The sequence below is a fragment of the Prinia subflava genome, chromosome 4 (genome assembly GCF_021018805.1).
Source record: "Prinia subflava isolate CZ2003 ecotype Zambia chromosome 4, Cam_Psub_1.2, whole genome shotgun sequence".
Classification (NCBI taxonomy): domain Eukaryota; kingdom Metazoa; phylum Chordata; class Aves; order Passeriformes; family Cisticolidae; genus Prinia; species Prinia subflava.
The window spans coordinates 13,676,731-13,699,693 of record NC_086250.1 but is presented as its reverse complement, the minus strand read 5'-3'; the positions used below and the strand labels follow the sequence as shown (position 1 = coordinate 13,699,693).

General features: G+C 49.0%; 3 protein-coding genes across 11 annotated transcripts; 1 reads left to right on the top strand and 2 right to left on the bottom strand.

Moving 5' to 3' along the window:
* Nucleotides 1–411: 411 nt before the first annotated feature.
* NDUFB2 (NADH:ubiquinone oxidoreductase subunit B2) lies at nt 412–1,588 on the bottom strand. The gene is made up of 4 exons (XM_063395582.1): nt 1,429–1,588; nt 1,200–1,344; nt 1,039–1,123; nt 412–493 (listed from the first exon to the last, which is right to left on the bottom strand). Exons 1-3 carry the CDS (start codon nt 1,500–1,502, stop codon nt 1,049–1,051), a joined length of 294 nt encoding a protein of 97 aa, XP_063251652.1. The 5' UTR covers nt 1,503–1,588; the 3' UTR covers nt 412–493; nt 1,039–1,048.
* Nucleotides 1,568–18,593, top strand: LOC134549711 (trichohyalin-like). Of its 9 annotated transcripts, none has more exons than XR_010080159.1 (12): nt 1,733–2,457; nt 3,453–3,544; nt 3,725–3,896; nt 5,017–5,245; nt 5,785–6,359; nt 7,245–7,386; nt 8,494–8,732; nt 10,306–10,469; nt 10,895–11,144; nt 11,952–12,224; nt 17,626–18,315; nt 18,464–18,593. XR_010080159.1 is itself a non-coding variant. In XM_063395576.1 (11 exons), exons 2-11 carry the CDS (start codon nt 2,386–2,388, stop codon nt 12,174–12,176), a joined length of 2,160 nt encoding a protein of 719 aa, XP_063251646.1. In that variant the 5' UTR covers nt 1,568–1,647; nt 2,171–2,385; the 3' UTR covers nt 12,177–12,868. The 9 variants fall into 9 exon arrangements, 7 of the variants coding, with proteins under 7 accessions (XP_063251646.1, XP_063251644.1, XP_063251643.1 ...); XR_010080158.1 differs by having other exon boundaries at nt 17,626–17,787; nt 18,184–18,514; XM_063395576.1 differs by lacking the exons at nt 17,626–18,315; nt 18,464–18,593 and adding an exon at nt 1,568–1,647 and having other exon boundaries at nt 2,171–2,457; nt 11,952–12,868.
* Nucleotides 14,189–22,858, bottom strand: ADCK2 (aarF domain containing kinase 2). The gene is made up of 8 exons (XM_063395580.1): nt 21,698–22,858; nt 20,918–21,064; nt 19,259–19,387; nt 18,521–18,616; nt 16,649–16,828; nt 15,719–15,847; nt 15,554–15,607; nt 14,189–14,982 (listed from the first exon to the last, which is right to left on the bottom strand). The coding sequence occupies exons 1-8, from the start codon at nt 22,856–22,858 to the stop codon at nt 14,839–14,841; spliced, it is 2,040 nt and encodes a 679-aa protein (XP_063251650.1). The 3' UTR covers nt 14,189–14,838.
* Nucleotides 22,859–22,963: the final 105 nt, after the last annotated feature.

Genomic DNA, 22,963 nt, shown 5'->3' with positions numbered 1-22,963 from the left:
AAAAATAAACCACCCTCCCTTCATCTTCCTAAGCTGGATCACTGCCTCCCTGACTGCTGTGCTGAGCCCTGAGGCATTTTTACCTTTACCATTCTGAACTTTTATATACCCAAGGAGAATTCTCCTTCATCCTGGGAAAAGCCTGGCACCAGCTGCTCTGGGTTCTCTTCTGGGCAGAGTCTCCTGCTTCTATGGCAATGTCCCCTGACCTCTTCACTGGTTATTTGGCAGAGCCTTTATTGATAAGACTCTTACCTGCCGTGCACCCATGGACCTTATTTCCTGGGGCAAACACATTCTCTATCAAGCAGGCATTACAGAAGCTCATGGGTACTCAAGTACCACAGCTTTAGAGCTGTCATAGTAATTGTCCAGAAAATCTACTTAAAATAGAAAACAATACAGTTCAGCTTAGACTTTGTTGCAGTTTTATTGACATAAGGACCCAGGAGCCAAATATTTAGTTCCAGGGGCCTCAATTAGTTCCAGGAACCTGAAAGTAACAGAAGAAAGACCTGAGAACCTTTACGCTCATCCTTTTCCCACCACGCAGAGCAGAAGGACCTCCTCAGTGCTGCCTTTAGCAGTAGTTGAAGCTTTTGGTTTAGAGCTGTAATGTGTGACACTACAGCTTAAAAAAGACTAGGTAATTAAAGAACTAGAAACAAGCAAAAGCCTCAAAGGTTTAAGGGGACATTTGGACACATCTCTCTAGAAACAGAGCACATCTTTGAAGTTAGATAATGCTGGCTCTACAGAGCAGCATGAAGAAAATGATTTAGAACTGATGCCAGGTAAGCTGCAACTCATAACAAAGCCGGTTGTTGCAGTGCAGGCTTACACTGCCAAAACAGGGCTACATGGTCTAAGGCCCCCGAGACACGCGTGTGAAGGCAGTGAGCCGTGGGACACTGCCTCCTGTACCGCAGAGGCTGGGCAGGTTCCCCTGGGCAGCGCACGGACCCCTGCCCAGAGCAGGGCCCCTGCAGCGGTACCGCCGCACCGGGGCCGTGCGAGGAGGGGCCCCGGGAGCCGTACCGGTGTGCTGCTACTCCTCATCGTCCGGGGGGATGCCGAGCTCCTCGTCCGTCCACGCCGAAGCGTCGGGATACGGAAAGTGTCCCTGGGGGAGAGGCCCGTCAGAGCGCGGCCGGGGCCCGGCCCACGTCCCCCGCCCGCGGCCGCCGCGCCGGCCTCACCAGCACCATGTCCGAGCTGTGCCAGAAGTGCCACAGGATCCAGAACCACATGAAGCCGCTGAGCACCTCGCCGCGAATCACCTGCGCCCGCGTCAGCTCCGGGAACTGCCGGTACCGCGGCGGGATGTGCACCCCGCCGCCCGCGCTGCAACACAGCACGGCCCCGCCTCACTCCGGGCCCCGCCGGCCCCGGCCCGGCCCGCCCCGCCGCCCGGCCCGCCCCGCTCACCGCCGCCGCCCGGGCACGGCGGCCCCGGCCCGCAGCAGCCGCCCCGCCGCCCGGCCCAGCGCCGCCACCACCATGGCCGAGCCCAATGTCACCCGCACCGCCCAGCAACAGCCCCGCCGATTGGCGCGGCCGCCGCCTTCCGGGGCGGGGACGGCCCCGGCGCCGGGGGATCCCGGGAGCGGAGGGAGGCCGGGATACGGAGCTGTCCAGGGAGCGCAGGTGGCCCGGGACACGGGGACAGCTCGGGACACGGGGACAGCTCGGGGCACGGAAATGTCCCGGGGCACGGCCCCCGCCCGTCTCCCCCTCACTCCCCACTGCACGCGGGAGGCCGGGGCGGCACCAAGGGCGGGCTCTCCGTGAGTTCTCCCAAAGTTGGCGGGGCGAGCTCCCCAGCCAAGCCGCTCCTTTGTGGAGGGGCGGGGAGAGGAGACGGCTCCGCCTGCCGGTGTTTAAGGAAGGGGCGAAAGCAGCAGCAGTCCCTGTGTCTAAGCCCGGCACCCAGCGCACGCAGTCCGGTTGCGGGGCAGCGGGGCCGGACGCGGGACTGGCCCTCGGCCGGGCTGTCGCGGAGGAAGCGGCCGGCGCGGAGCCTCTGCCCGCTCCCGGGGCCGGCTGCCGGCGCCTCTGCATAGAAATACCCGGCACAGAATTCCCACCTGAGCAACCGAGAGAGTTTCGTTCTCTCTCGTTTTCCCTCTCCCGCAGGTGTTAACAGCGGTGCGGCTTATTGCTCTCTCAGCAGTGTTCCAGGAGCTGCAGCCTGGTTTCAGTCCCGACTCTTGAGGATGATGGAAAAGCCATCCTGCCTGTGCGTGGATCTGTGCACCGGTACCTGCCAGAGCAAGGGTCGGAGGAATTCTGCCGGCTGCCTCTGGAGAGCCAGCTGTGTGCAGTAGTGCATATGGTGTGCTTCTGGGACACTGAGGTGATCACGAAAGGAGCAAGCAAAAAATAATGGAGAAAGTAGCCAGACTATCAGGGGAGTCCTTTCAAGGAATCCAACACTCCCCTCCTCCTCCTGACAAGGTACGATGCTAATGGAAGATTAATCCACACTTGTAGTTCCTCCTGAATCTTTGTTGGATAACATTCCACAAAGAACCGGAGAAGAGTTTCTGTGACCCTCCTAAAATCCTAAAGGGATTTTAGATAACTAATAATAATCTTCTCCATCTGTTAACACCCCAAACACCTGACATCCTCAGCTGAAACAGCAGTGGATAGCCTTGCAGTTAAGGAATTTTAATTTCCCTGCTCATCTGAGCCTTGTAGCATCCCTAATGCATTTTCAGCAGCAGTTTGCAGGGAAGAGCAGCAAACTTTTCAACCACTGTTTTTACTTACCATGTGCAACGTGTTGCAACCTTGCAGAGTGCTCCATACTGAGTTTATGTTTTTCCATAAAAGCTGAATGCTTTGATACAAACTTAATAATTTTATTGCCACTTCTGCCTTCCAACTGCCTTGTATTTTGTCTTTCTGCCTTCTTGCAGTCCCTGGCATTCCCTGTGTCCTTGCTCTCAAGCATCTCACGTTTCCCATCTTGCTCAGGCCGGATGTCTCCACTGCTAGCTTTGACCTGCAGAGGCAACTTTGTCCCCTGAGACTGAATGCCCACTTTCTTTGCTTTTCCTTGACTTCAGGTCCTTTCACTGACCTTTCAGCTTTGCTTGCCAGGGGAGCTTGGAAACTGTGTAAGCAGCAGCAGCAGAAGTGCACATGTGGCCACTGGCTCCCCAGCCCTGCTATGCACCTGGCAGCTGAAGAGAAACCAGGTGCAAGTAGTTCTTAGGGGTTTTTTTAGTATTCCTTCTTTTCAAACTTGATTTTTCAAAATCAAAGCCATTTGTGATGAATTTACAGATAGCAGCATAGTACCACAAGATATGGTGGAAGAATTATGAAGAGGAGTAATAAACTGAAAGTAAATTCAACTTTGCAGACAATATTCCTGTTTAAGGATTTTAGTGTCCAAAAATCATGCTCATTTTCTGCTTCTATCTCCTCCTTCCCCCTTCCAGGTAAGCTCCACACCCATCTCGCATGTCCAGTGCTGCCACACAGCTAATAAAGATTCCTGTAGCTCTCTGTTGCCAAGATGTCCAGTAACACAGTAAGCTCATAATCTGTAGGTGGGTCACTGGAAAAGCAGGGAAGAAAAAGGTGGGAGACACAGACAGTTATTGCAGGGTGGGGGTTTTGTTCCATGTTTTTTAGTTTGTTTGCACTGCAGTAAGTTGCAGAGTATCTGCTGCCGAGCCTTTTGTTACTTCTTGTTTTTTGTTTTCCACAGCTGTGCTGTTTGTGCATGGAGCCCAGCTCCCTGCTGCACGTCCTTGATCCCCCCAGCCAAAAGGAATTTCACTGGTCCCTCCTCGGAGGCTTCCCGTGTCCTGAGGGGGGCTCGTGTGCTGGCAAGGAGAGAAGCTGATGGCTGTTACTACCTGGGGCACGTTGTCCAGGAGGTGAAGTAACTGTTTGTTGGGAACTTGGCTGTGAGAGCATGTGTGGTTTTCCCTCTGTTCTTCCCATCCCTCACCAGTCCCAAGCCCTTGCTGTGGGGTGGCCCTCAGGTGTTAGAGTGCACTTCACAGCCACTGGTGCCTCCCCACACCTTGTCTTCATCTGTTACCTGCTGCTGTCTGCCTGTTTGCTGTGAGGAGCCCTGCAAGTAAGAGCAGCCTGGAGATCAATCTGTTTTTGTAGTTATAATGAGTTTTTATTCAGAGACAGACAAAATAGGTCCCTTAGCCCTGTTGTCTACTTTTGCCCAGCCTAACAGTAGAGTTGGTTAGCAGCAAGCAGTAATCCAAAATGTTTGTCTTCAGGGTCCACTTTCTCTTTACCAAACTGAGAGCTTTCCTCATTTTTTCTCATGTTCCTGGGAATTGTGAGATGATTTTGGATGCCACATGGAAAATCCCCCCTGCTGGTTTTCTTTTAAAATCCAGTTCCTTTTGCAGGTTAGTTAAATAAATTTTGCTGCTGGTATAGGGGAGGATGTCTGTAAGCTTCTGTGTGGGATAGAACAGAGTGGGACAGCTGTAGGCACGAGTGGCATCAGCTGGAGTAGGAGCTGGCAGTATTGTTTGTGTAAGTGCACTCAAAGATCTGCAGAGAAGGCTGAGCTTCTGCCAGTAGCTCTTGCCCTCCCTCACTGCTGAAGGCTTCAATTAAAGTATTTAAATTTATGACAGTTGTGACTTTTTTACGGCTTTATTACCCTTCTGATTGCTGAAGGATTGTTTGTTATCCTTCTGACTGTAGTGAACTGCATCATATACAATTTCTTTTGGCTGCTCTTTTTCTGGTGGGAGGCTTTCCTGGTACAGTGCTGCCTTAGCCTGCTGACTGTGTTCTTACTAAAATCTAACTCCAAAGTGAAAGGAAGAAAAAATCTGTCAGCTTTTAACCCCCAGATTTACTTTTAAAGTGGTATGGATACAGTACAGTGAAACTCTGGTAGAAGAGGCAAGCTGCATTTCCAGATCACGTTCCACTTCTTGGGCTTTCTGCCACTTCCCTCTTAGCACTTAAGCTGGGCTGTTAATTGGACCTTGCAAACCACTTGTTTTACTCTTGCAGGGCTCCAGGGAAGGCTTTTTAATTGAGTTTGACCAAAGTTGTGCTCCGAAGGGCAAGGTCCAACTTGGCCGGCAGGAGACGCCTCTCTATGACCTTGTGCATTATGAAGACGCCCGGCGGCAGCCGCTTGCTCCAGGGGACAGGGTCTTGGCACCATGGGAGGCTGCAGCCAAACGTTTTGGCCCTGGCACTGTGCTAAGGGTTGTGGAGAACACAGAGGCACCTTTAGGTACCTGCTTTGGGTGTTCTGGTTTTTTTAGCAGCCACTGCAGGGAAGAGAACAGGCTCCAGCATGGAGAATTCACCTGCTGCTGCTTGTGTTCTCGTCATCGTGTTTTTATTGTTGGCACTAAGCCACTTTTTCAGGGTCAGAATTAATGCAGCTCACAGAATTTGCCTTTGCTTTGTTCTGTGGGTGAAAACTTGCTAAAAAGTTTGGGGTTGGGGGCAGCATCCTCCCAACACAAGGCACAAAACATTCTTGACCCTCCTGAGGGTCACCTGATTATCTGTTAGTCTACTTTCAGGTATTTCAGAGTAAAATCCCACCTGCTGTGGCAAGTGAGATTTTTTTATATCTGCTGTCTCCTCACAGGAAATTCAGAAGAAGGTCAAGTTTTCAACCTGTAAAGAATAAAATCATGGAAGTTGGTACAGAATTGTCTGAAACACAAGTCATTACTTTTACTTCCTGCTCTCTAGGAGATAAATCACACAGAGTGACATGCTGCTAATACATTACTTGCCCTTTTTCTTTCTCCCCAACAGGCACAGCGCACAAAGAAAGGAGAGTGCTTGTGAATTTCTGGAATGGGCAGACTAAGGAGGTGCCTTCTGTCCAAGCTCTGCGGATTCCCCTGGCCCTGAGCGAACGCATCATCCTGGAGCTGCAGATGCCTTTGGCAGCCAGGCAGATGGTGGTGGATTCAAGCTTGGATTACCCATACCTTGTGGCACCAGGTTACAGAGCCTCAGGGCACTGCAGACAGGCCCACGTGGAGCTGGGTTGCTGCCCAGGGGCTCTGTATTGCCCCCATCCCTGTGCAGAGTGCAGCTGGGGGTGTACCTCGCCTCCCCAGGGCTGCCTTGCAGCCTGGGATCCCACACGGCCTGCAGAGTGCAGAGTGCAGCAGGAAAACGCCTTCATCCCGGGGGCAAGCTTGACTGAAGACAAGCTCAGCAAGAAAATAGAACAGGAGCTGTCTGAATTGAGGATTGCATCTTCAGAAAGTGTTTCTAGAGAGGAAGAGAAAACGGAAGAGAAGATACTGGAGACAGACAACATTCTGAAAGATGTTAGGTCTTGTTTGGAAGAGGACCGTGAGGTTATAGAAACTGAGAAGGTAAAAAGTGCTTCATCCTGGTTCTTCTGTTAATATATGGTCTGTTATTTGTATAAATATCTGCTTTGTTACTTCAAGTTTACTACTTTTGGTACCAAGCAATTACTAGAGGTTTAAGGCCTGGTCCTTATGCCTGCCTGCTAAAGAATGGAGAGTCTTTGCACTGTCTTCCTTTGACTGGGGTAAGAGCTATAATCTGTCATTGTCCCTGGCTGGAGCAGGCTTCTGAAACCTCTTCCACAGATGCAGAATATGAGAAGTGTTGTATAGCCCAGTCCCTCTACGTTCTACTTCTGTGTGAAGGAGGTAAAGGCAAAAAAAAGGAAAAAGTGTCAGAAGACTTGACACTGGATAAGGATTACAGTAGGGATTGCTCCATACCAAGGCAGTCTCTTGCGTGATTCTTTTAGCATACTTCTCCACCCTGGTAGAGGTGGCCCCTCTCACAAGAGACTCACGTAGTCCTCAGCAGCTGATTTGGTGCTTGTGAGCAGGGCACTGGGTGAGGGTCAGTAAGGAGGAGGTTCATGTGCACCAGCTCCTGCCACTCTTCTCTCCATTGCTCTGCAAGGGTTAGAATCCAAAATCTGCCAGAAGCATGGGCTGTCTTTCAGCCAGAGCTCCTCTGGCCTCATCTCTGTACCAGTTTGGACTCTTTCTGGCAAAAGTACTTTAGCTCATTTGGAGACACAGGAAAACTCAGGAAGTGATCAGAAATTACCTGTGAGTTGTTTCTTTAGTACAGAACTCCCCCAGCATTTGTTCTTTTTCATTCTCTCTTAAACTTCAGTTACAACTTAAGATCTTACACTGTAAATTCATTAAATAAACCTATTCTTTTCCTTATCAGGCCTGGATTAGGATTGCATTTCTTGTCATTTCTAGGGCCCTCAGAGGGAGATGGCTCGTGCTGTGGTTGATGCTGCTGTCAACACAGACAGCTGGCTAATGGAGACAGATCACAAGGAAGAAGCAGAGAGCAGACAGCAGGATGCTGAAACTGAAGCTAATTTTGCACATGAGCATGGTATTGGAACTGTAGCTCTTTTACCCAACATAAGACTTAGCACATAGTATCGGTGCAGGATGGCATCATGTGTAAGATCTGTCACCATAATTCTTGGTGCTTCACAAGAAAATACCATGATGCCATCTTCATATATAGGTATTAATGGTGCTGTGGGTTGAGAAGTTATTGGTCTTCTCTCAAGGTGAAAGCATTTTCAGATGAAAATTGAGATTTTGCAGCCATTGCAGTAGCAGCTTTGGGGTTTTTCAACCTATATCATACAGCTCAGTATAAACAAAAATTTCCTTACTTTAAAAATTAATATGCAGCATTAACTGTGACTGTGTATAGCGACAAGATTTCATCAGGACTATTCTGCAGAACAATCCTCTTATCTGTGCTGAAAATTATTGCTTTATAATGTAACTGAGTAAATTTTTGTTCCCTGAACAGGCAAAAGGGGCTGGATCATGATTTTGATAATTTTGTTGCTGTTCTCAGCTTTGTGACAATTGCAGGTATCTAGGAGAGGATTCTGAAAGCCTAAAGCTTTCTCTGTTACTGCCCTGTGACACTGCTGGAAGAGGGAGAATGAAAAGTCAGACAGGAGTGCAGATTTCCTCCCAGCTGATGTTCCAGCATCACTCCATGCAACAGCTGTCACTCAGGTCTGCCCTGTCCTTAGCAGAAAGGTGTGGGCAAACTCTGCTCATGTTCTCAGTCACCCAAAAGCTGTCTTAGCAGGGTTGTGCCCATGCCAGTGTCTCCTGTCTCTCAGCAAGATGTAGAGCTCAGGCTTTGCCCTGTCAAAAGATCCATCATTTTTACACATCTCAGAGCAGCTCATGCCTGTCTGTGACATACCATGTAAACAATCCTTTAGCCTGAGTGGCTGTAAGAAGGGTCAGGCAAAACTCTTGCCTAAACGCAGTGTCAAGCTTGTTTCTGAGAAGCTGGAACCTCTTTTGTGGAGACTAAAATCTGTCCCACTTCCTCAGAGGAAAATGTTATAAAATCCTTGCTTGAATATGTTTCATATGAGCAGACCTTTTGTGGTTTTTTAATTTGCTTTCTTTTATAAGCTTCCTATATTCTCATATGTCCTTGCTGTAATTTATTTGAAAGACCTTTCTGAGCGCAGAGTGGCAGGAGTTCCAGTCCAGCATTCCCACAGGAGCCCTGCCCTGGGAAGGAGTGCTTTGGTTCCTTTCAGGCACCAGAGCTTCTTTGCCCAAGTGCACCAAGCCCTGGAGAAAGACAGCCTGAGCATCAGATCAGCCCTTGGTGTGCAGAGGGCACACAGCCCCACCAACCCTGCGAGATCCACACATCTCCCAAACCTTCTGAAAGACAAGAGCATCACAGTGAGTATTTGGTCCAAGCCAGGTTTAGTTCTTAGGAGGAGGAGATTTGTTTATGTCATGTGAGAATGTTCTGTCCTTTGATCTCTCACAAGTGTTTTTGCTGCACAAAAATGAAGCCTGTGTAGAATAATGGTTATGCATCATTAGAAACTTAAGGACTCCACTTGGGAACCCACGTTGTGCAGGATAGGGCACATGTGGTGGTTTTGCTCATCAGTTTTGACAGAATGTTTTTGTTAGATCTAATCTCTTCTAAATAAGCTTCTCAGCCAGCTCTACTAGATAACAAAAAAAAAATCCTCTTTTACAGATATTGAAAGCAAAAAGGAGAAAGTTTAGGCAGTCATGTGAGGCCCACAGCAAAGAGTGCATGTAAGGGCAGGGGTGGAACTAGAAAACTTCTGATCCTTAGGCTGGTACTTTACCTGCTGGAAAACATTTGTTCACCTCCCACCTATAAAACACCTTTGATTCTTTCTTTGATCTCTCCTTGTACGTGTCATTAAACACAAAAAGCCACAAGGTACATTTTTTTTTTGCTAAGAATAGCACTACACTGGAGAACAAAGCTGTTTACAGCCCCTGGGAAGCCAGACAGATCAATGTGTTAAGAGAAACCATTCAAAATGCTATGTAAGACTGGCAGGAACATTGTTTGAAAGTCCTGTAGAGTTTTCCAGCTTGTGGTATTCGAGTTGTCCCCAGGAAAGCACTGGAAGGAGACAATCTGTTTGCAGAGGAGCAGCTGACAGCAAGAGCTTGCCAACTGCACCTGGGAATAGGAGAAAGGAGGATGCATTTGACAGAGGAGGATATTTTGGGGGAACTCTGTTCCAGCCCCAAACAGCTCTAGCAATGTAAACTGGAATAAGTCTAAAGGTTTGATGGTGTTTACTTGCACTTCCCTCACAAAGGGCACTGTAAGGAGTACAAAAACAAATAAGTGTTTTGCTATGGCTGTGAAAAGAGGCCTTGTAGGTGCTTCTTCATCTCTGTACATGGCACAGTGCATTTAAAAACACAAATGGGGAACACTACAGCACTGAAATGAAGCTACTACTGAAGAAAACACAAAGACTACTTGAGCATGGGTAGAAATCTGAGACAATGAGGGGTGAAGGCTTGGAATACCTGCAGAGAAATCCAGGAATGTTCTGGGTTTGGCCAGAGGGGGACAGGTATTTCTCTTGGTAATAAAATCTGGGAAGGAATATATAATATTGTGGTCAGAACCTGGGTTTTCCATCCAGTCCAGAAGTTGACCCAAAGACTGGGGAGTTTTAAGCATTGGCTTAACACCAGAACAGCACAGCTTACTGACCTCTGGAGAACTCATAAGACTGGATTTTCAGACACCTCTTTGTTGATTAAGCCTAATGTTTTCTACAGGTTTTAGCATCATCCTCTGTGTTTTCATGGATGGGAATCAACACTACAGTATTTGTGAGCCTTTGTAGCTTCTAGGCCTCAGGAGTGACATTAAAACTGGGCTGTTCTGGTTTTGTGTGTTTACAGTTTGCATTAGAAAAATACACTGTTGGGACTAAGGGTTCAGTTTGCTTTTTTCTCTTAGAAATCAGTCCTTAGTGGTGCATCTCAGGAGAGGTGGAAAGAGCTGGACTTCAACAGAGCCAAGATTGAGCACAAAAGGTGGCAAGAGGAACAGAGGCAGCTGAAGAGAAAGCAGCAGCAAGAGGCAGAGGGCACCCGCCGGCAGCAGCACAGGGACAGCCAGAGGTGATGCTGGGAACTGACTGCTTTTTGTGCTAAATGGTGGGAGGTTGGTAACATCTGCTCCCTGCTGTTCTCCTCAGTCCCTGCACATCCCATGGCGTGCTTTTTGCTGGATTCTGTGGAGGGGTCCCAGTGTTCCCTGCTGGAATAGAACTGGTGCTCGAGGTGTAAGGGAGTGGGTTCACAGCATTGTCTCCAAATTCCCTTCAATCCTCTTCTCAGACCAACAGTGCTGACGTCAGGCACCAGCCCATTTGGGGCTTTTGGCACTTCTGGACACAGGTTTAATCCTCAAAAGCTAACAAAGAGTCCTGGAATATTAACTGAACACGGATTGCCAAAATATCTGCTTTGTGTCTTATGCACTGTCTTTCTTTTTTATTGCTCTTTCTTTATGAGAAATTTGAAAAATTTTGTTTTGGAAACAGGCAGCGATTGCATCAGAGAACATTGCAAGAGCTGGAGAAACAGCTGGAGCACAAAGAGAGAGCTTTGCAGCACGTGGCACTGCTCCAGGCTGCTGGGGCTGAGAGGAGCAGGAAGGAATCCTCCTTTCGAGAGGAGGAGGAGAGGAAGGCAAAGCAGAGGCTTCAGTTCTTAAAGACACAGCGTTTGAGGAGAGAGGAGCTGCAGGCAGAAAGCAACAAAAGGAGCTGTGAACAGGAGAAAGAAAGGCTGGTAAGGGAATTCCAGAAGTTATTTTCCTCTTCTGCCATGTTTCCAGCAGTGTCAGTATCTGGAATATTTGTACATTTCACCTCGTTTACATCCAATATAACTATATCATTTAGCGATAAAAAAGGGTAACTTTTTTTTTGGCATGCGTATAAAGATGAAAGGTGGAAAGTTAAATTCCCTATCTCTGCTATAAAAGCGGTCTTCCTGGATGCAAGGAACTAATTTCCATAGATTATATCCATTTCTGACCTCTACTAGTGAGAATCATAGTGCTGTAGGATGATTTGGATTGGATTCATCTAGCCCTGACCCCTGGTCAGGAAGAGCAAGGGACACCTTCCACTAGACCAGGACCCCCTGTCCAGCCTGCCAGGGATGGGGCATCCACAGCTTCTCTGGGCTGGGCCAGTGCCTCTCCACCTTCACAGAAAAGAATTTCTTCCTGAAAGCTGATGTAAGCCCACTCTTTTTTCAGTTTAAAGCCATCCCCCCTAGTCCTGTCACTCCACACCCTTGTAGAAAGTCCCTTTCTAGCTCTTGTAGTGCCTCTCTCTTCTTGGCACTGGAAGGTGCTCTGAGGTCTGCCCAGAGCCCTCTCTTCTCCAGCCTGAACAAGCCCAGCTCTCTCAGCCTGGCTCCATAGTAGAGGTGCTCAGCCCACTGAGCATCTTCATCATCCTCCCCTGGACTCCTCCAGCAGGTCCATGTCCTCCTTGTGCTGGGGGCCCCAGAGTTAGACAGAGATGAAAAGTGAGGATGGAATTTGGCATGAAGGCTGACTGTCCAGGTTTGAATGTCTTTATGTAGGAGCTTCTGAGGAGCAGAGTGCAGTCACGGCAGGAAGTGCTGGAACAAGAATCCCAGTGGCAGGACAAACAGCAAAACCAGCACCAGGCTGCCAAAGTGAGAATGTTCCAGAGGAGAGAGAGTTCTCGTCTGAAGATGGAAAAAGAAGGCCAAAGACTCCGTGCCCTCCAGCAGTACCTCAGGGAACAGAACCTGCTGCTGCTCCGGGCATCCCTGCTCGCCTGAGGAGCTGCACAGCGGTGAGCAGGGCCTGGAGCCCTCCACAGACCTGCTGTGAGTCCGTGTGCCAGGGCAGAGCTGGGACAGGGGGCATCAGGACTCCTGGAGATGCCTTTAGTCTCCCTTTCACTGCAGCCAGAGTGCTGGGCGTTTCTTCCTGGGGTCACTGGCTTCCCCCTCCCTTGGGAGGGAGCCTCTAGAGGCACTTATGTGTATCAGAAAGGAGGGGTTTATGGTGCATTGCACTGTGGTGAGTGGAAGTGCCAAAGGAGAGGAGGAAGAGGAGGTTAAGCTTCTCACATCCTGAAGTGCTCCCTCTTCCTCACATCACCTGAGGTACAAAATTCCCTATGGCTGTGCCAAAGGAAATCACTGATCAGCTCTGGGTAAACAGAAATTTCAGATGGGTATTTAGCAAAGGAGATGGCACAATTTATTTGCTGAAGCAGTGAGAGCTATATAGAAATATCTTTATTTTACACTGAATTATGCTAAAATGAATACAATATATGTGATACCTTGTTTCAAGTAATGCCTAGAACCAAACTAGATACAAAATTTAAATTCATCCTGACATTCTGTGTACACTTAGAAACATGATACACAGTTTCTGGCACATTATAAAAAATTATGCCTCCTACTAGAATACAGCACCAGTGATAATGGTAGTTTCTTAAAAAAAAAAAAAAAAAAGAAAAGAATTAAAATTAAGAAAACTTGTAAAAGCGAGCTCTTTTGAAATCCTGCCAAATCTTCTGAATGGCCAGCAGCTTCCTAGCAGTGTCAGACTGCATTCCTGCAGGGAAATGGAGAGGCTGTGCCTTCAGCTTTTCCCTAAAAAGACAAAGTTAAGTCTCTCATCCAGATGTTTACAAACTACTCTGAGACCTTAATAGCTAAAATGGGTATTTTTAAACTTTAGGATCCATGATGTGCATGAACCATCCTCAGATTTTTGCCTAAAGAACAAAAAAGAGGGAGAAGGAAAGGCTGAACTTAAATAGAAGGTGAAGGCTTTAACAAAAAAAGTCAAAGTTAAGGTCTGAAGAAAATATAATTTGCTTCAGATTATGGAAACTACATGTGAGGCACAGTTTGCATTTTAGACATGAAATCCCATCCTTTGGAACAGTTTCCACTCTGTTGAGTGTCTGGAGAAGGTGGCTGGAATTTGCTCAGCAAGAACAGGGATGGTTGTGCCCCACCCCTGGCACACACCCTGCTGAGGGAACACGGTGCTGGTGGCACATGGGGATTTTCCTTAGGGGAATGTTTGGGGGTTGCTGGCTTCTCTTCCTGTTTGAGTTCTCTTTTACATAAAATACTGTGCTAGTTAGGACACTGCTCTGCCTGCTTATGACTTCAATTAGACTTAAAGAAACAAGCCTAAAACTTACAAGGTGTTAAACTCCATTCCTGCTTTTATCCTTATGCACTTGGAAATGGAATATGCAGTGATTAAAGGAAAGTACATGAAATATACTGAGCTGAACCTGAACTTATTTTTCAGACTTCATTTATATGCTATTAATCATTACTTTATAATCACCATAAACCAGTAGATTGTCTGCTAATGCACTTTCTCTTCATTGCTTAACCACCTGAGAACAGACCACTGCAGAGACCCTGCTCTACTGCTGTTTCCCACAGGGTCTGTCTGGGAATATATTCAGTACCCCACATTCATGGACTGTATTTCTCACTATTAAAATGCAGCCATAAAATCATTTTAATGCTGCTATTAAAATAACTGACTGTAAATGCTAAGTGTAATCCAGCTCTTCTGTTGGCTTTATTTGATTTTAAACATTCACAATGTGGTTTTGATCCATCAGGAAAATGCTTGGACTCTGGTTTGAAACCTGCTGGAAAAAAAACCCTAAGTATCTGTATATCAGTTAAAGTTTGGAGTAGAGTGAAACCAGGGGAGCACCAGGGAGGGTAGTAGAGAAAATCATACAGAGCAGAAAAAAAATCCTCTTAAGTTTCAGAAACAGAAAAATTAAGAACAGGACAAATACTCCCAGAAGTTTTTTATTGTGGAATTAGGTTTTTCTGCATAGGTAAATATTTTATTATGCTGTTTATAATCCAAACTCCTATCACAATGTACTAGAGTACAGGAGTTTGAAAAAAATTGAAATAGTCTGTTTTTGTCATCCAAAATGACTACGAACAGACCTCTCTACATGCAGGTTGTTAGGACACTTCTACAATAAAAGTAGAAGTTAAAAGTACAGAAGACAAACTTAGTGGCTTTTTTCAGCCTGAATGTCTTGCTTAGGTGATGCTAGAATATCATTTCTCATTCCACAGTGACAGGTGAGTCAGTAAATGAAATATTTAACCTGATATATTTTAAAACAGACTTGATCAATGAACATCTTTTTGAAGACGTTTTTAAAAACTACCAGAGCACAGTAGCTCTCAGAACTGTGCAATGAGTGGGAAATGTCCAATTGTGCAAATTCTTCCTGCTTTCTGGAACAGACCTTCTGATCATCCCATGCCTGGTGCTTGGCTGAAGTGGCTGAAGGCAGCATTAGTGGAGAGCAGCCCATGCACCACATCCCTGGGGTGCTCTGACTCCCCACCTTCAGCTTCGCTCTGCGGCAGCTCTCAGGCAGCACAGGTAACCCCACAGGGAGAGGGCAGCAGCCACGGGAGTCTATTTGAGGGCAGAAGCTGCAGTTTTGATGAGCAGTGGCTTAGCTGCCTCCAGGATGTCCAGTTCAGGGTCCAGTGAACGCCCCAGTCCTTCCAGAACCATGATGGCAAAGATGATGGAAGCAAAATTGCTCTCGAGCTTCACCTGAAACCACAACAGACTGAATGGACTCAGTGGACACGATTTTCTTCTGTACCTCTTCAACCAAGGTACCAGCTCTGCCTAAGCTGAGAGGGAATGGAAGAGGCTGAGGAGAGCATTTGCACACCTGGAACTACAATGGAACTTCACCAGCTGGACTGTGCAGCGCTGTGGCTGACAACCCTAGTTGGACCCACCACAGCTCTTTTGATTTCCAAAGCTGTTTGCAGCTGTGGAAACTTGTCTCCCAAATAATCAGTTATAAGGAGATATCTCTAGTCTAAGGGACTATAAAAAAGGTAGGAAAAACTGTATGTTAGAAAAATACTCCTTTTAGTAAACAATATCAACCATGAAATGAAGTATTGAGACAGAAAAAAAAAATTGGCTTGGCAGAGTGTGTGTAAGACCTGAGAAACAGCATGCCTGCAACACTTGGATGCATTCCTGCAGTTCCCCTCCTAGCAGTTGGTTTCAGAAATCAGTCCCCCTCCTCGTTAGCCCCTCATGTTGCCAGTTCTCCCTGCCCACATGAACTTCCACCTATTAAAGGCAGACAGGGACAGGACCTCACCTTATGGGTCATCAATAGTTTGAAGACACTTGAGAGGAGATTTCCCACTTGAAGCTGCAATACAGAAGGAAAATTTAACAGCTGATCAAAAAACCTTTTTGTGTCAGTTTTCAGTGCCAGGTTGCACTGAATTTCAGGTAGGTGAGACTGACAAGGTGCACTTGCCTTTCCCAAGGCAATGGTGTTTCCCCGGGCCTTGGTCACGAGCTCTGCCATCTCAGCCTTGAAGCGCTCGATGTCCTGGCACTGGTTGGCACGGGCGTGGTGGAGGATCAGCTCTGCCACCCTCTCCCCCTGAGAAACAAGTTGAACAGCAATCAGAACCTGATCACGGGTGACCTGCAACCAGATGCTTGCAGTTCTTGTTTTTAGTAGCTGAGAAGTGTCCCTGGCAGCACAGGATGGGCCTGGATGCAGGGTTTAGCATGGATTCTTTAGCATGCCTCAGCAGACCGAGATAAAACGTGTCCCTCTTGAGGTGTGTTAGTGAGCCCTTCACCCTGCAGCTGAGAGACAGCAACAGGCAAGTCAGAGCACAATGCTTGTTCTCAGAATGAACAGGAGACACCAGCACAGGGTGCTCTAGTCCATCTAACAGTGAGAGTTTCAGGGGGAAGGAGGATAATGTAGTTCCCCTCACATGGAGGAGCCTAGCAGAGGTCAGACCCCCCCCCACACACCAGTTTTCCTTCCTCTCCTCTATAGCTGCTGACACAACAGCAAAATGGAGGAAGGCATATGGGCCTTCCAGCAGCATGGCTGCAGAGGGGAACATGTGTGGCAGATCAAGATGTTAACCCATTCCCTCTTCTTCTCCAGCAAAACCGACAGATTCTGCACCAGTGGCTCCCGGGCAGTCCTGACTTGCAGCAGAAGCACTCCTAACCAGGAAGGGACAGCCAATACTTCCCATTTAGCCCCTTCTACTTCCTGGGGCCCTGAAATTGCTCCGCTCTGGCAGCTTCCCTGCTGCAGCTGAACAACTTATCCTGTGTTTGGGGACAGGGTGCTAGCAAGGCTCCTCACCCCTGTTGGCATTTTAAGGGGAGATAGAAAACTCAGATTCCACAGCCGCATCCCTGCCCGGGGCCTCACCTGTCCCTGGACCACGGCGGTGAAGACGGCGCGGAAGTTGCGCATGTCGGCGCCGCGCAGCTCGGCCACGATGCCCGCGTCCAGCAGCACCAGGCGCAGCTGCGGCGCCGCCCGCGCCCTGCCCTGCACCAGGATGTTCCCGGGGTGCAGGTCGGCGTGCACAAAGTTGTCCACAAAGATCTGCGGGACAGGCAAGCGTGAGAGAGGCTCGTTCCAGGCGAACCTGGCGGCGCCGAAGCCCCCAGACAAACAGCAGAGGGCTGTTCGTGGTCTGTTCTGTTATTACCAGTGAGGGACATCACCTTTCACAGCGCCACGGCAGGGTGGCTTCCGCTGGAGACCAGCTGTAATCGGCAGAGCTCTGTGAAGCAACCCAGTGTTTGCTGCAGGTGAGGAGGGACAGCCAGGAGTCCCAGCAGGGAATGGCAGAATTGCCCTTTGGCAATTGGCTCTAAATTGGGGTACGCTGGTGGGCCTTAGCAAAGAGTAATGCAGTAGGAAGAGACCACTTGCCATTCAGTGGCAAAGGTTACAGTGAATGGTTAAGTTTGTTTAGTGCAGGACAACAACCCACATTGCAAGGAAAACAAAAGAGGAAATAAATCTGTGTAGCTCTTCCCTGACTATGCTAGCAGTTAGCACCAGAAAGGGAACAACAAAAAGAGGAAAGAGGCAAGAGGAAAGAACAAAACATTACCTCCCCCCTTAACCCTCCTGGCCACCTGGGACTGCAGGACTTCCTGCCTCACGGAGATTATCTTTGTATTTCATGGATTTCTCCTATGAATTTGCTCAACTGCCATGCAAATATTCAGAGCTGTGTGAAAAAATATGGTTTTGGTGTCACCTGAAAAAATTACTTATGCTAATTTTATGTCCTCCTTATTGAGAAACCCTACACAATAGATCCATATTCATTCTCGTGCACTCATGACTGCATAATCTCTGTATAAGATACTCATCTTTCTGTTTTCCAGAGTTAAGAGTCCAAATTATTTCACCATTCTGGTATGGAAGCCATTCCACATGAGTAATCATCCTATCTGCCTTCCTCTGCACCTCTTCTAGTTCTGCTACAGCCCTGAAATGGAGGGTCCTGGACAGCAAGGGACTAGAACTGCAGAGTACTCAAGAAAGAGGTATTCGTTTTACTTACAGACATAATGTTGTTTCTTCAATTTCTTTCTAGTCCTAAAATTTGAAACCTATCTTAGCATAAAACTATTCTGGTTCCAACATTGCCTTTCTGAGTGGTAAAGCTATTTCAGAGCCTGTCATACTACCTGGAGCAGAACAGGAGGTTCACTATTGCCCCAGCACAATGCTGCAGTCAGCAGCAGCAGCGTTTCATCTCACACGCGCTGCCCACACACTCAGCACTGCCAGGAGCTTTGCAGCTCTTCCCTGCTGGTTCTCATGGCTCCTCACAAGACACTTGTACCACCCTCTTAACCCTCCAGATTATCTGGGATTATTTCAGCTACAGAAGAACTAGATAGCCAGAAGCTGAATCCAGTTTGTTGTCTTTTCTCCAGATACAGTTCTCCCAAAAAAGGCAATTTCAGAGGAGTTGATAAGTGAAGAAACCAGCTCATTGTTTTCCCTCTGAGTCACATCCACAATCTCTGCAGAGCACATGACATTTGCTAATGATGGTGCACTTTAAGGTACCTGGGCAATATGTGGGTATTTGTTGAATGGATCAGTGGGTGTCAGGGCCCAAGCAGGAGCGTGTCCAGCCCAGGCCTTCCCCAGACCAGGTACAGGTAGGAAGCAAATGGGTTCTCTCTTCAGTCACACTGTCTTATTACCCAGACTGAAGAGCTTCTGCAGGAAAGCAACCTTCACTTGCAGCCCCAGCCAAGTGCCTACCATCTTCAGCAGCATGTCCATGCCCATCCTGGCCAGCCTCTGCCGCAGCTCCGTGCCGATCTCCACGTGCAGGTAGCGTGAAATGGGCTCACTCTCCTGAAACAGAGCTGGAGTCAAACACCCCTGCAGCCCCCTTCAAACACACCTTTACCTGGGTGCCACAAGTGGGGGGAAGGTGATGGTTATACCCCAGAAAGGGCTTGGCAGAAAGAGCCTGAACCTAGTGTGATGGAGAACATGAGAGAACCAAGGGTTTGCTCCTTGGAAAGACAGGTGGTATTCCAGGGACAGAAACGCCCTTGCCAGGGTCACATGCAGGAAAACCAAGCCTGAGACTAGCTCTGGTCTGTGACTCAAACATCCACAAGGGAAGTGAGGCAAGGATCAGAAAGTGTCAGATTGCTGAGCTCCTTGCTTTGACCCACCACAGAGGAGAGGTGAAGCGTGGTGTTGGTTTGCAAAGCACAGGGTGGCTGGACACGCTGCTGGTCTGCTTGGTTTCAGGCCAAGGGTTCACTGCCATATGGAGCTGTCTGCTACCTGTCTTCAGGGATGCACTGCTTGCAAACAAAAACAGTGGGAGAGACCCTAAGAAAGGACATCAATCTCCTCAAGCAAACAAGAAAAAAGCATCCTTCTGCCTCCAATCCCTCCTTCTCAAAAAGAAACACCTCCTTGTCATGTTCTCCTTGGGGCCTTCTCAATGCTACCACCGCAGCCAGACCCTGCAATTCTTACCTCAAATGTTTCCACTAGAACATCTGCTGTCACCAAGGGCCAAAGGGGAGTTGGAAACTTCACAAAATCGACATCTAGGAAGTTTTGTCGGAAGCGCTCCAGATTTCTGGCTTCATAGCGTAAGTCAATCTCAAGGGAGAAACAGAAAAGCAGGTTAGAAATTAGACTCAACTAGGATTAGATCTTCAGATTCTGTGCGAGTTGCAATACTCAATACCAACAAAACTAGTCAGAAAGCCACAACAGAAACAAAGTAAGGGTGGTGCTTTTTACAGGCTCATAGCCTTCCCTGATGGAAGAGGAGCAGACCGGGTAATGGACAGTCCACAGCCCAACACCTTCAAACATGGGGGCCTTGCTAGAGCCATGGTGTCTCAAAATAGGCCAGGACCACGTTATATTCAAAAATATGACAAGATCCTAAACTGAATCCTATCCTGAACTGAAGCTTGCTGTCCAAATAGCAAGGCAGGCAGACAGGACAGAAGAACTGCAGCCCCAGCCTCACTTGACAGACACAGCCATAGCAGGAAGAAATTAATTGTAATGCATACAAAAGAATCCACTGTGCCAAGGCCAGGCCCTGATTCTTCAGAGACCCAGTGTATCAACACAAGGGTATCTCTCCTACTGTGTGCTACTGCTCAAGGAGACAGGATAACCTTGCCTCACCTCCCTTGTCTGGCAATGGAGAATATCCCAGGAATACTTCCTCTTTGTTCCAAGGGAAAAAGCTACAATGAGCCTCCTAGATGTTCTCCTACCCCTCAGCCTTCTGCACATCCACCCAAGCTCTGCTGAACTGGTACAAATGACCTCGAGTCACATCTGACCACAGTCAACAGTTCCCAGCATGCATTTACTGTGCAGAGGTTTTGGAATTGTAGAAAGTAATTAAGGGTTTCAAAAGCTAGTTACAGATTTCAGACTCTGCAATCTAGACACAAAAATGAAATTAGCAGATAATGGCTCATTTTATAGAAACACAAGCCTAATTAAGCCTGCAGTGAGATCTTTGTAAATTTGATAGTAGTAATGCTTCAGCATTGTATCTTTAGAAGACATTAATAAATAAGGATCTGTTTGCAAAACTTTACTGACACTGTGAGTCTGATGATAATACAAAGTAGAATGTGTTATTAACTTCTGTGGAAATGTTATTTATGCCTATCTATCTATCATCTATCTGTCTCAGTGCTAACAAACATGACTAGTAAGTACAGACTGCAAACATATATGTAGAATTATAAAAAAATCCCCACATGCCTGAGTACTTGCCTGGAGAGATTCTTTCCTAAGGAGAGGTGTCTCACCAGTGTTCACCTTTCACAATGCTGCAAAAAGGACTCTGACTATGGCTAGCTAGCTGTTCAGGCTGTCCACTAGAAAACACATTCAAAGTCTAAACATTATTTTCAAAGTCTAAAAAATAATTTTAGGTCTAATAAAAACAGTTTTCATTGCTTTTCTACTTTGTGAGCATATAAGCTTTCCTACAGTAATGATATGTGATTTGATTAGAGTAAAGAACAGAAGTAAATAACTCAGCCTTCATCTAACCATTTAAAATGCAGTGGTGTGAACAATGTTAGAGCCAGCCAGTAGCAAGACAAAGGGCAGTTTTGTTTCAGTAGCTGGGGACCACAGCCTGGCACATACCTGCTGCATCATCAGCTTCTCAAACTCCTCCACAATCTCTGTCAGACTGAGCCACTTGAACCCAGGGAGAAGTCCAATGATGCGGCTGCCCAACTTCATGAGGAACAGATCCATCTGGACTTGGTGGACCAGCCCAGGGTGCAGAACCTGCACACGAATGAGCAGTGGCAACATCAGCCCCCCAGACACTCCATTTCCATGAGCTCGAGTGATGCATTTCAAATATACAGAACCCAGCTTATTAGAATGGGAGGCAACCAGCTTCCTTGGCTAGTCCTAAGAAAAATTCACAATTTGCCATTGACTCGGTTATAAAGAAACATTGTATCATTGTCAAATTCAGTGTATCTGTGCCGAGACTACAGTCTCATCCACAGACATTTTCCACCACTTTCAATCCTGCCCTGTCACTGATTAGCATTTGAAGATGCTCAGACATAAGGTTTCTTTAAATAAACTTTGCTGGAACACACTTTTATATGTTCCAGATTTCTTCATGTGAGCAGAGAAGGAGGTCTGCTCTCTGGAAGGTGCAACCAACCTTAATACGAATTCTTTTAATGTAAATTTGGCCCTTGGAGCCATTCCTAGTACCCACCACTGCAAGTGTGGATTGTGGCCGGCTGGAACAAAAGCACTGAGGACGGACACCAAGAGACAGCATCCCTTCTTGTTCTACCTGGCCTAGGGAGCTGCCCCTCTCCACGGGAGTTAAAATCTGATGGGCCTCATCCAGCACGCTCTATTTTCACACACCTACCATTCAGGCACAGGACTTACTTTAATGGCTACAGGCATGAGATGTCTGGCCGATGAGAGATTTGAGTTCAGGAGTGGCTCGGCCCTCTGCTCCACAAGGGACATCCCACTCACGGGACTTCCCTGGGAGCAGTCTGCAGAACTCAGTTCCTCCCTGCTCTCGTCCCGTCCCTCCTTGCTCTTCCTCCTCCTCAGCCACCCGAGGAGGCCTCTAAAGCCTGACACTTCCCACGCTTCCAAGGCAGACCTGAGCTCCGAGCGCTGCTGCAGCTCCTTGGCGCGGGAGCCGGCGATGGCAGCGAGGTCCGCATAGGCTTTATACACCTGGGCAACGCAGCCCGAGCCCACCGGCTCCCGGCTCGGGAACTTGAGGATGCCCGTCCAGTCCTCACCGAAGGCCTTCCTCAAGAGCTCGTCGGTGTGGCCCCACGGGTGCGGGCTCACCTCGACGTGCAGCTTGGAAAACTCATCACAGAAGGCCTCCGAGAAGAGGTCCCTGCGGGTGCTGGCCCACTGGCCCAGCTTGACACACGTGGGGCCGGCGGCCTCGGCCGCCCTGCGCAGCAGCCGCAGCCACCGCGCCCCCACGCCGGGCCACAGGCGGCTCAGCGGGTAGAGCAGCAGCAGCGGCCCGAAGCGCAGCAGGAGCCCGCAGGCGCGGACGCCCAGCCGCAGCACCAGCGCCAAGCGCCGCAGCAGCCCCCGGGGCGGCCGCTCCGCGCCGCGCTCCGCCGCCCACGCCGGGCCGCGCTGCCCCGGCCTCTCCTTCCAGGCGCTGCCGGCGGGCGCGGCCGCGGGCACGGCCACGGCCAGGGCGCCCCAGCGGGCGGCGCGCAGCCCCGAGCGCCCCGCGCGCGCCTGCCCGGGCAGCGCGGGCACGAGCCTGGCCGCGGCGGCGCGCGCGAGCAGCGGGAGCGGGAGCAGCCGCGCGGCGCCCCCCGCCACCATCGCGCGCGCGCCCGCCGCCGCCGCCGCGCGCGCGCCCGCCGCCCGCGCCCGCCCCGCCGGGGGCAGGGGGCGGGAGGGGGGCGAGCCCAGCCAATCAGCGCCCCGGAGAGCGGCCACGCCCCGCCCCTTAAAGGGCCAGCAGCGAGAGCCTGGCGGGAGCGAGCACCGCCAGCGAGGCGCGTTCCCGAGCTGTCCCCTCCGCAGCGGGAGTGTCCCCTCGGGATCGGGCTGCATGGGCGGGGACGGGCGGGACCGGGCCGCCCTTGGGCCGGGGGCCTTCACACCTCCACCTCTTTTGAATCATAGGAACGCTGAGTGTCCCGAGCTGGCAGGGCCCCG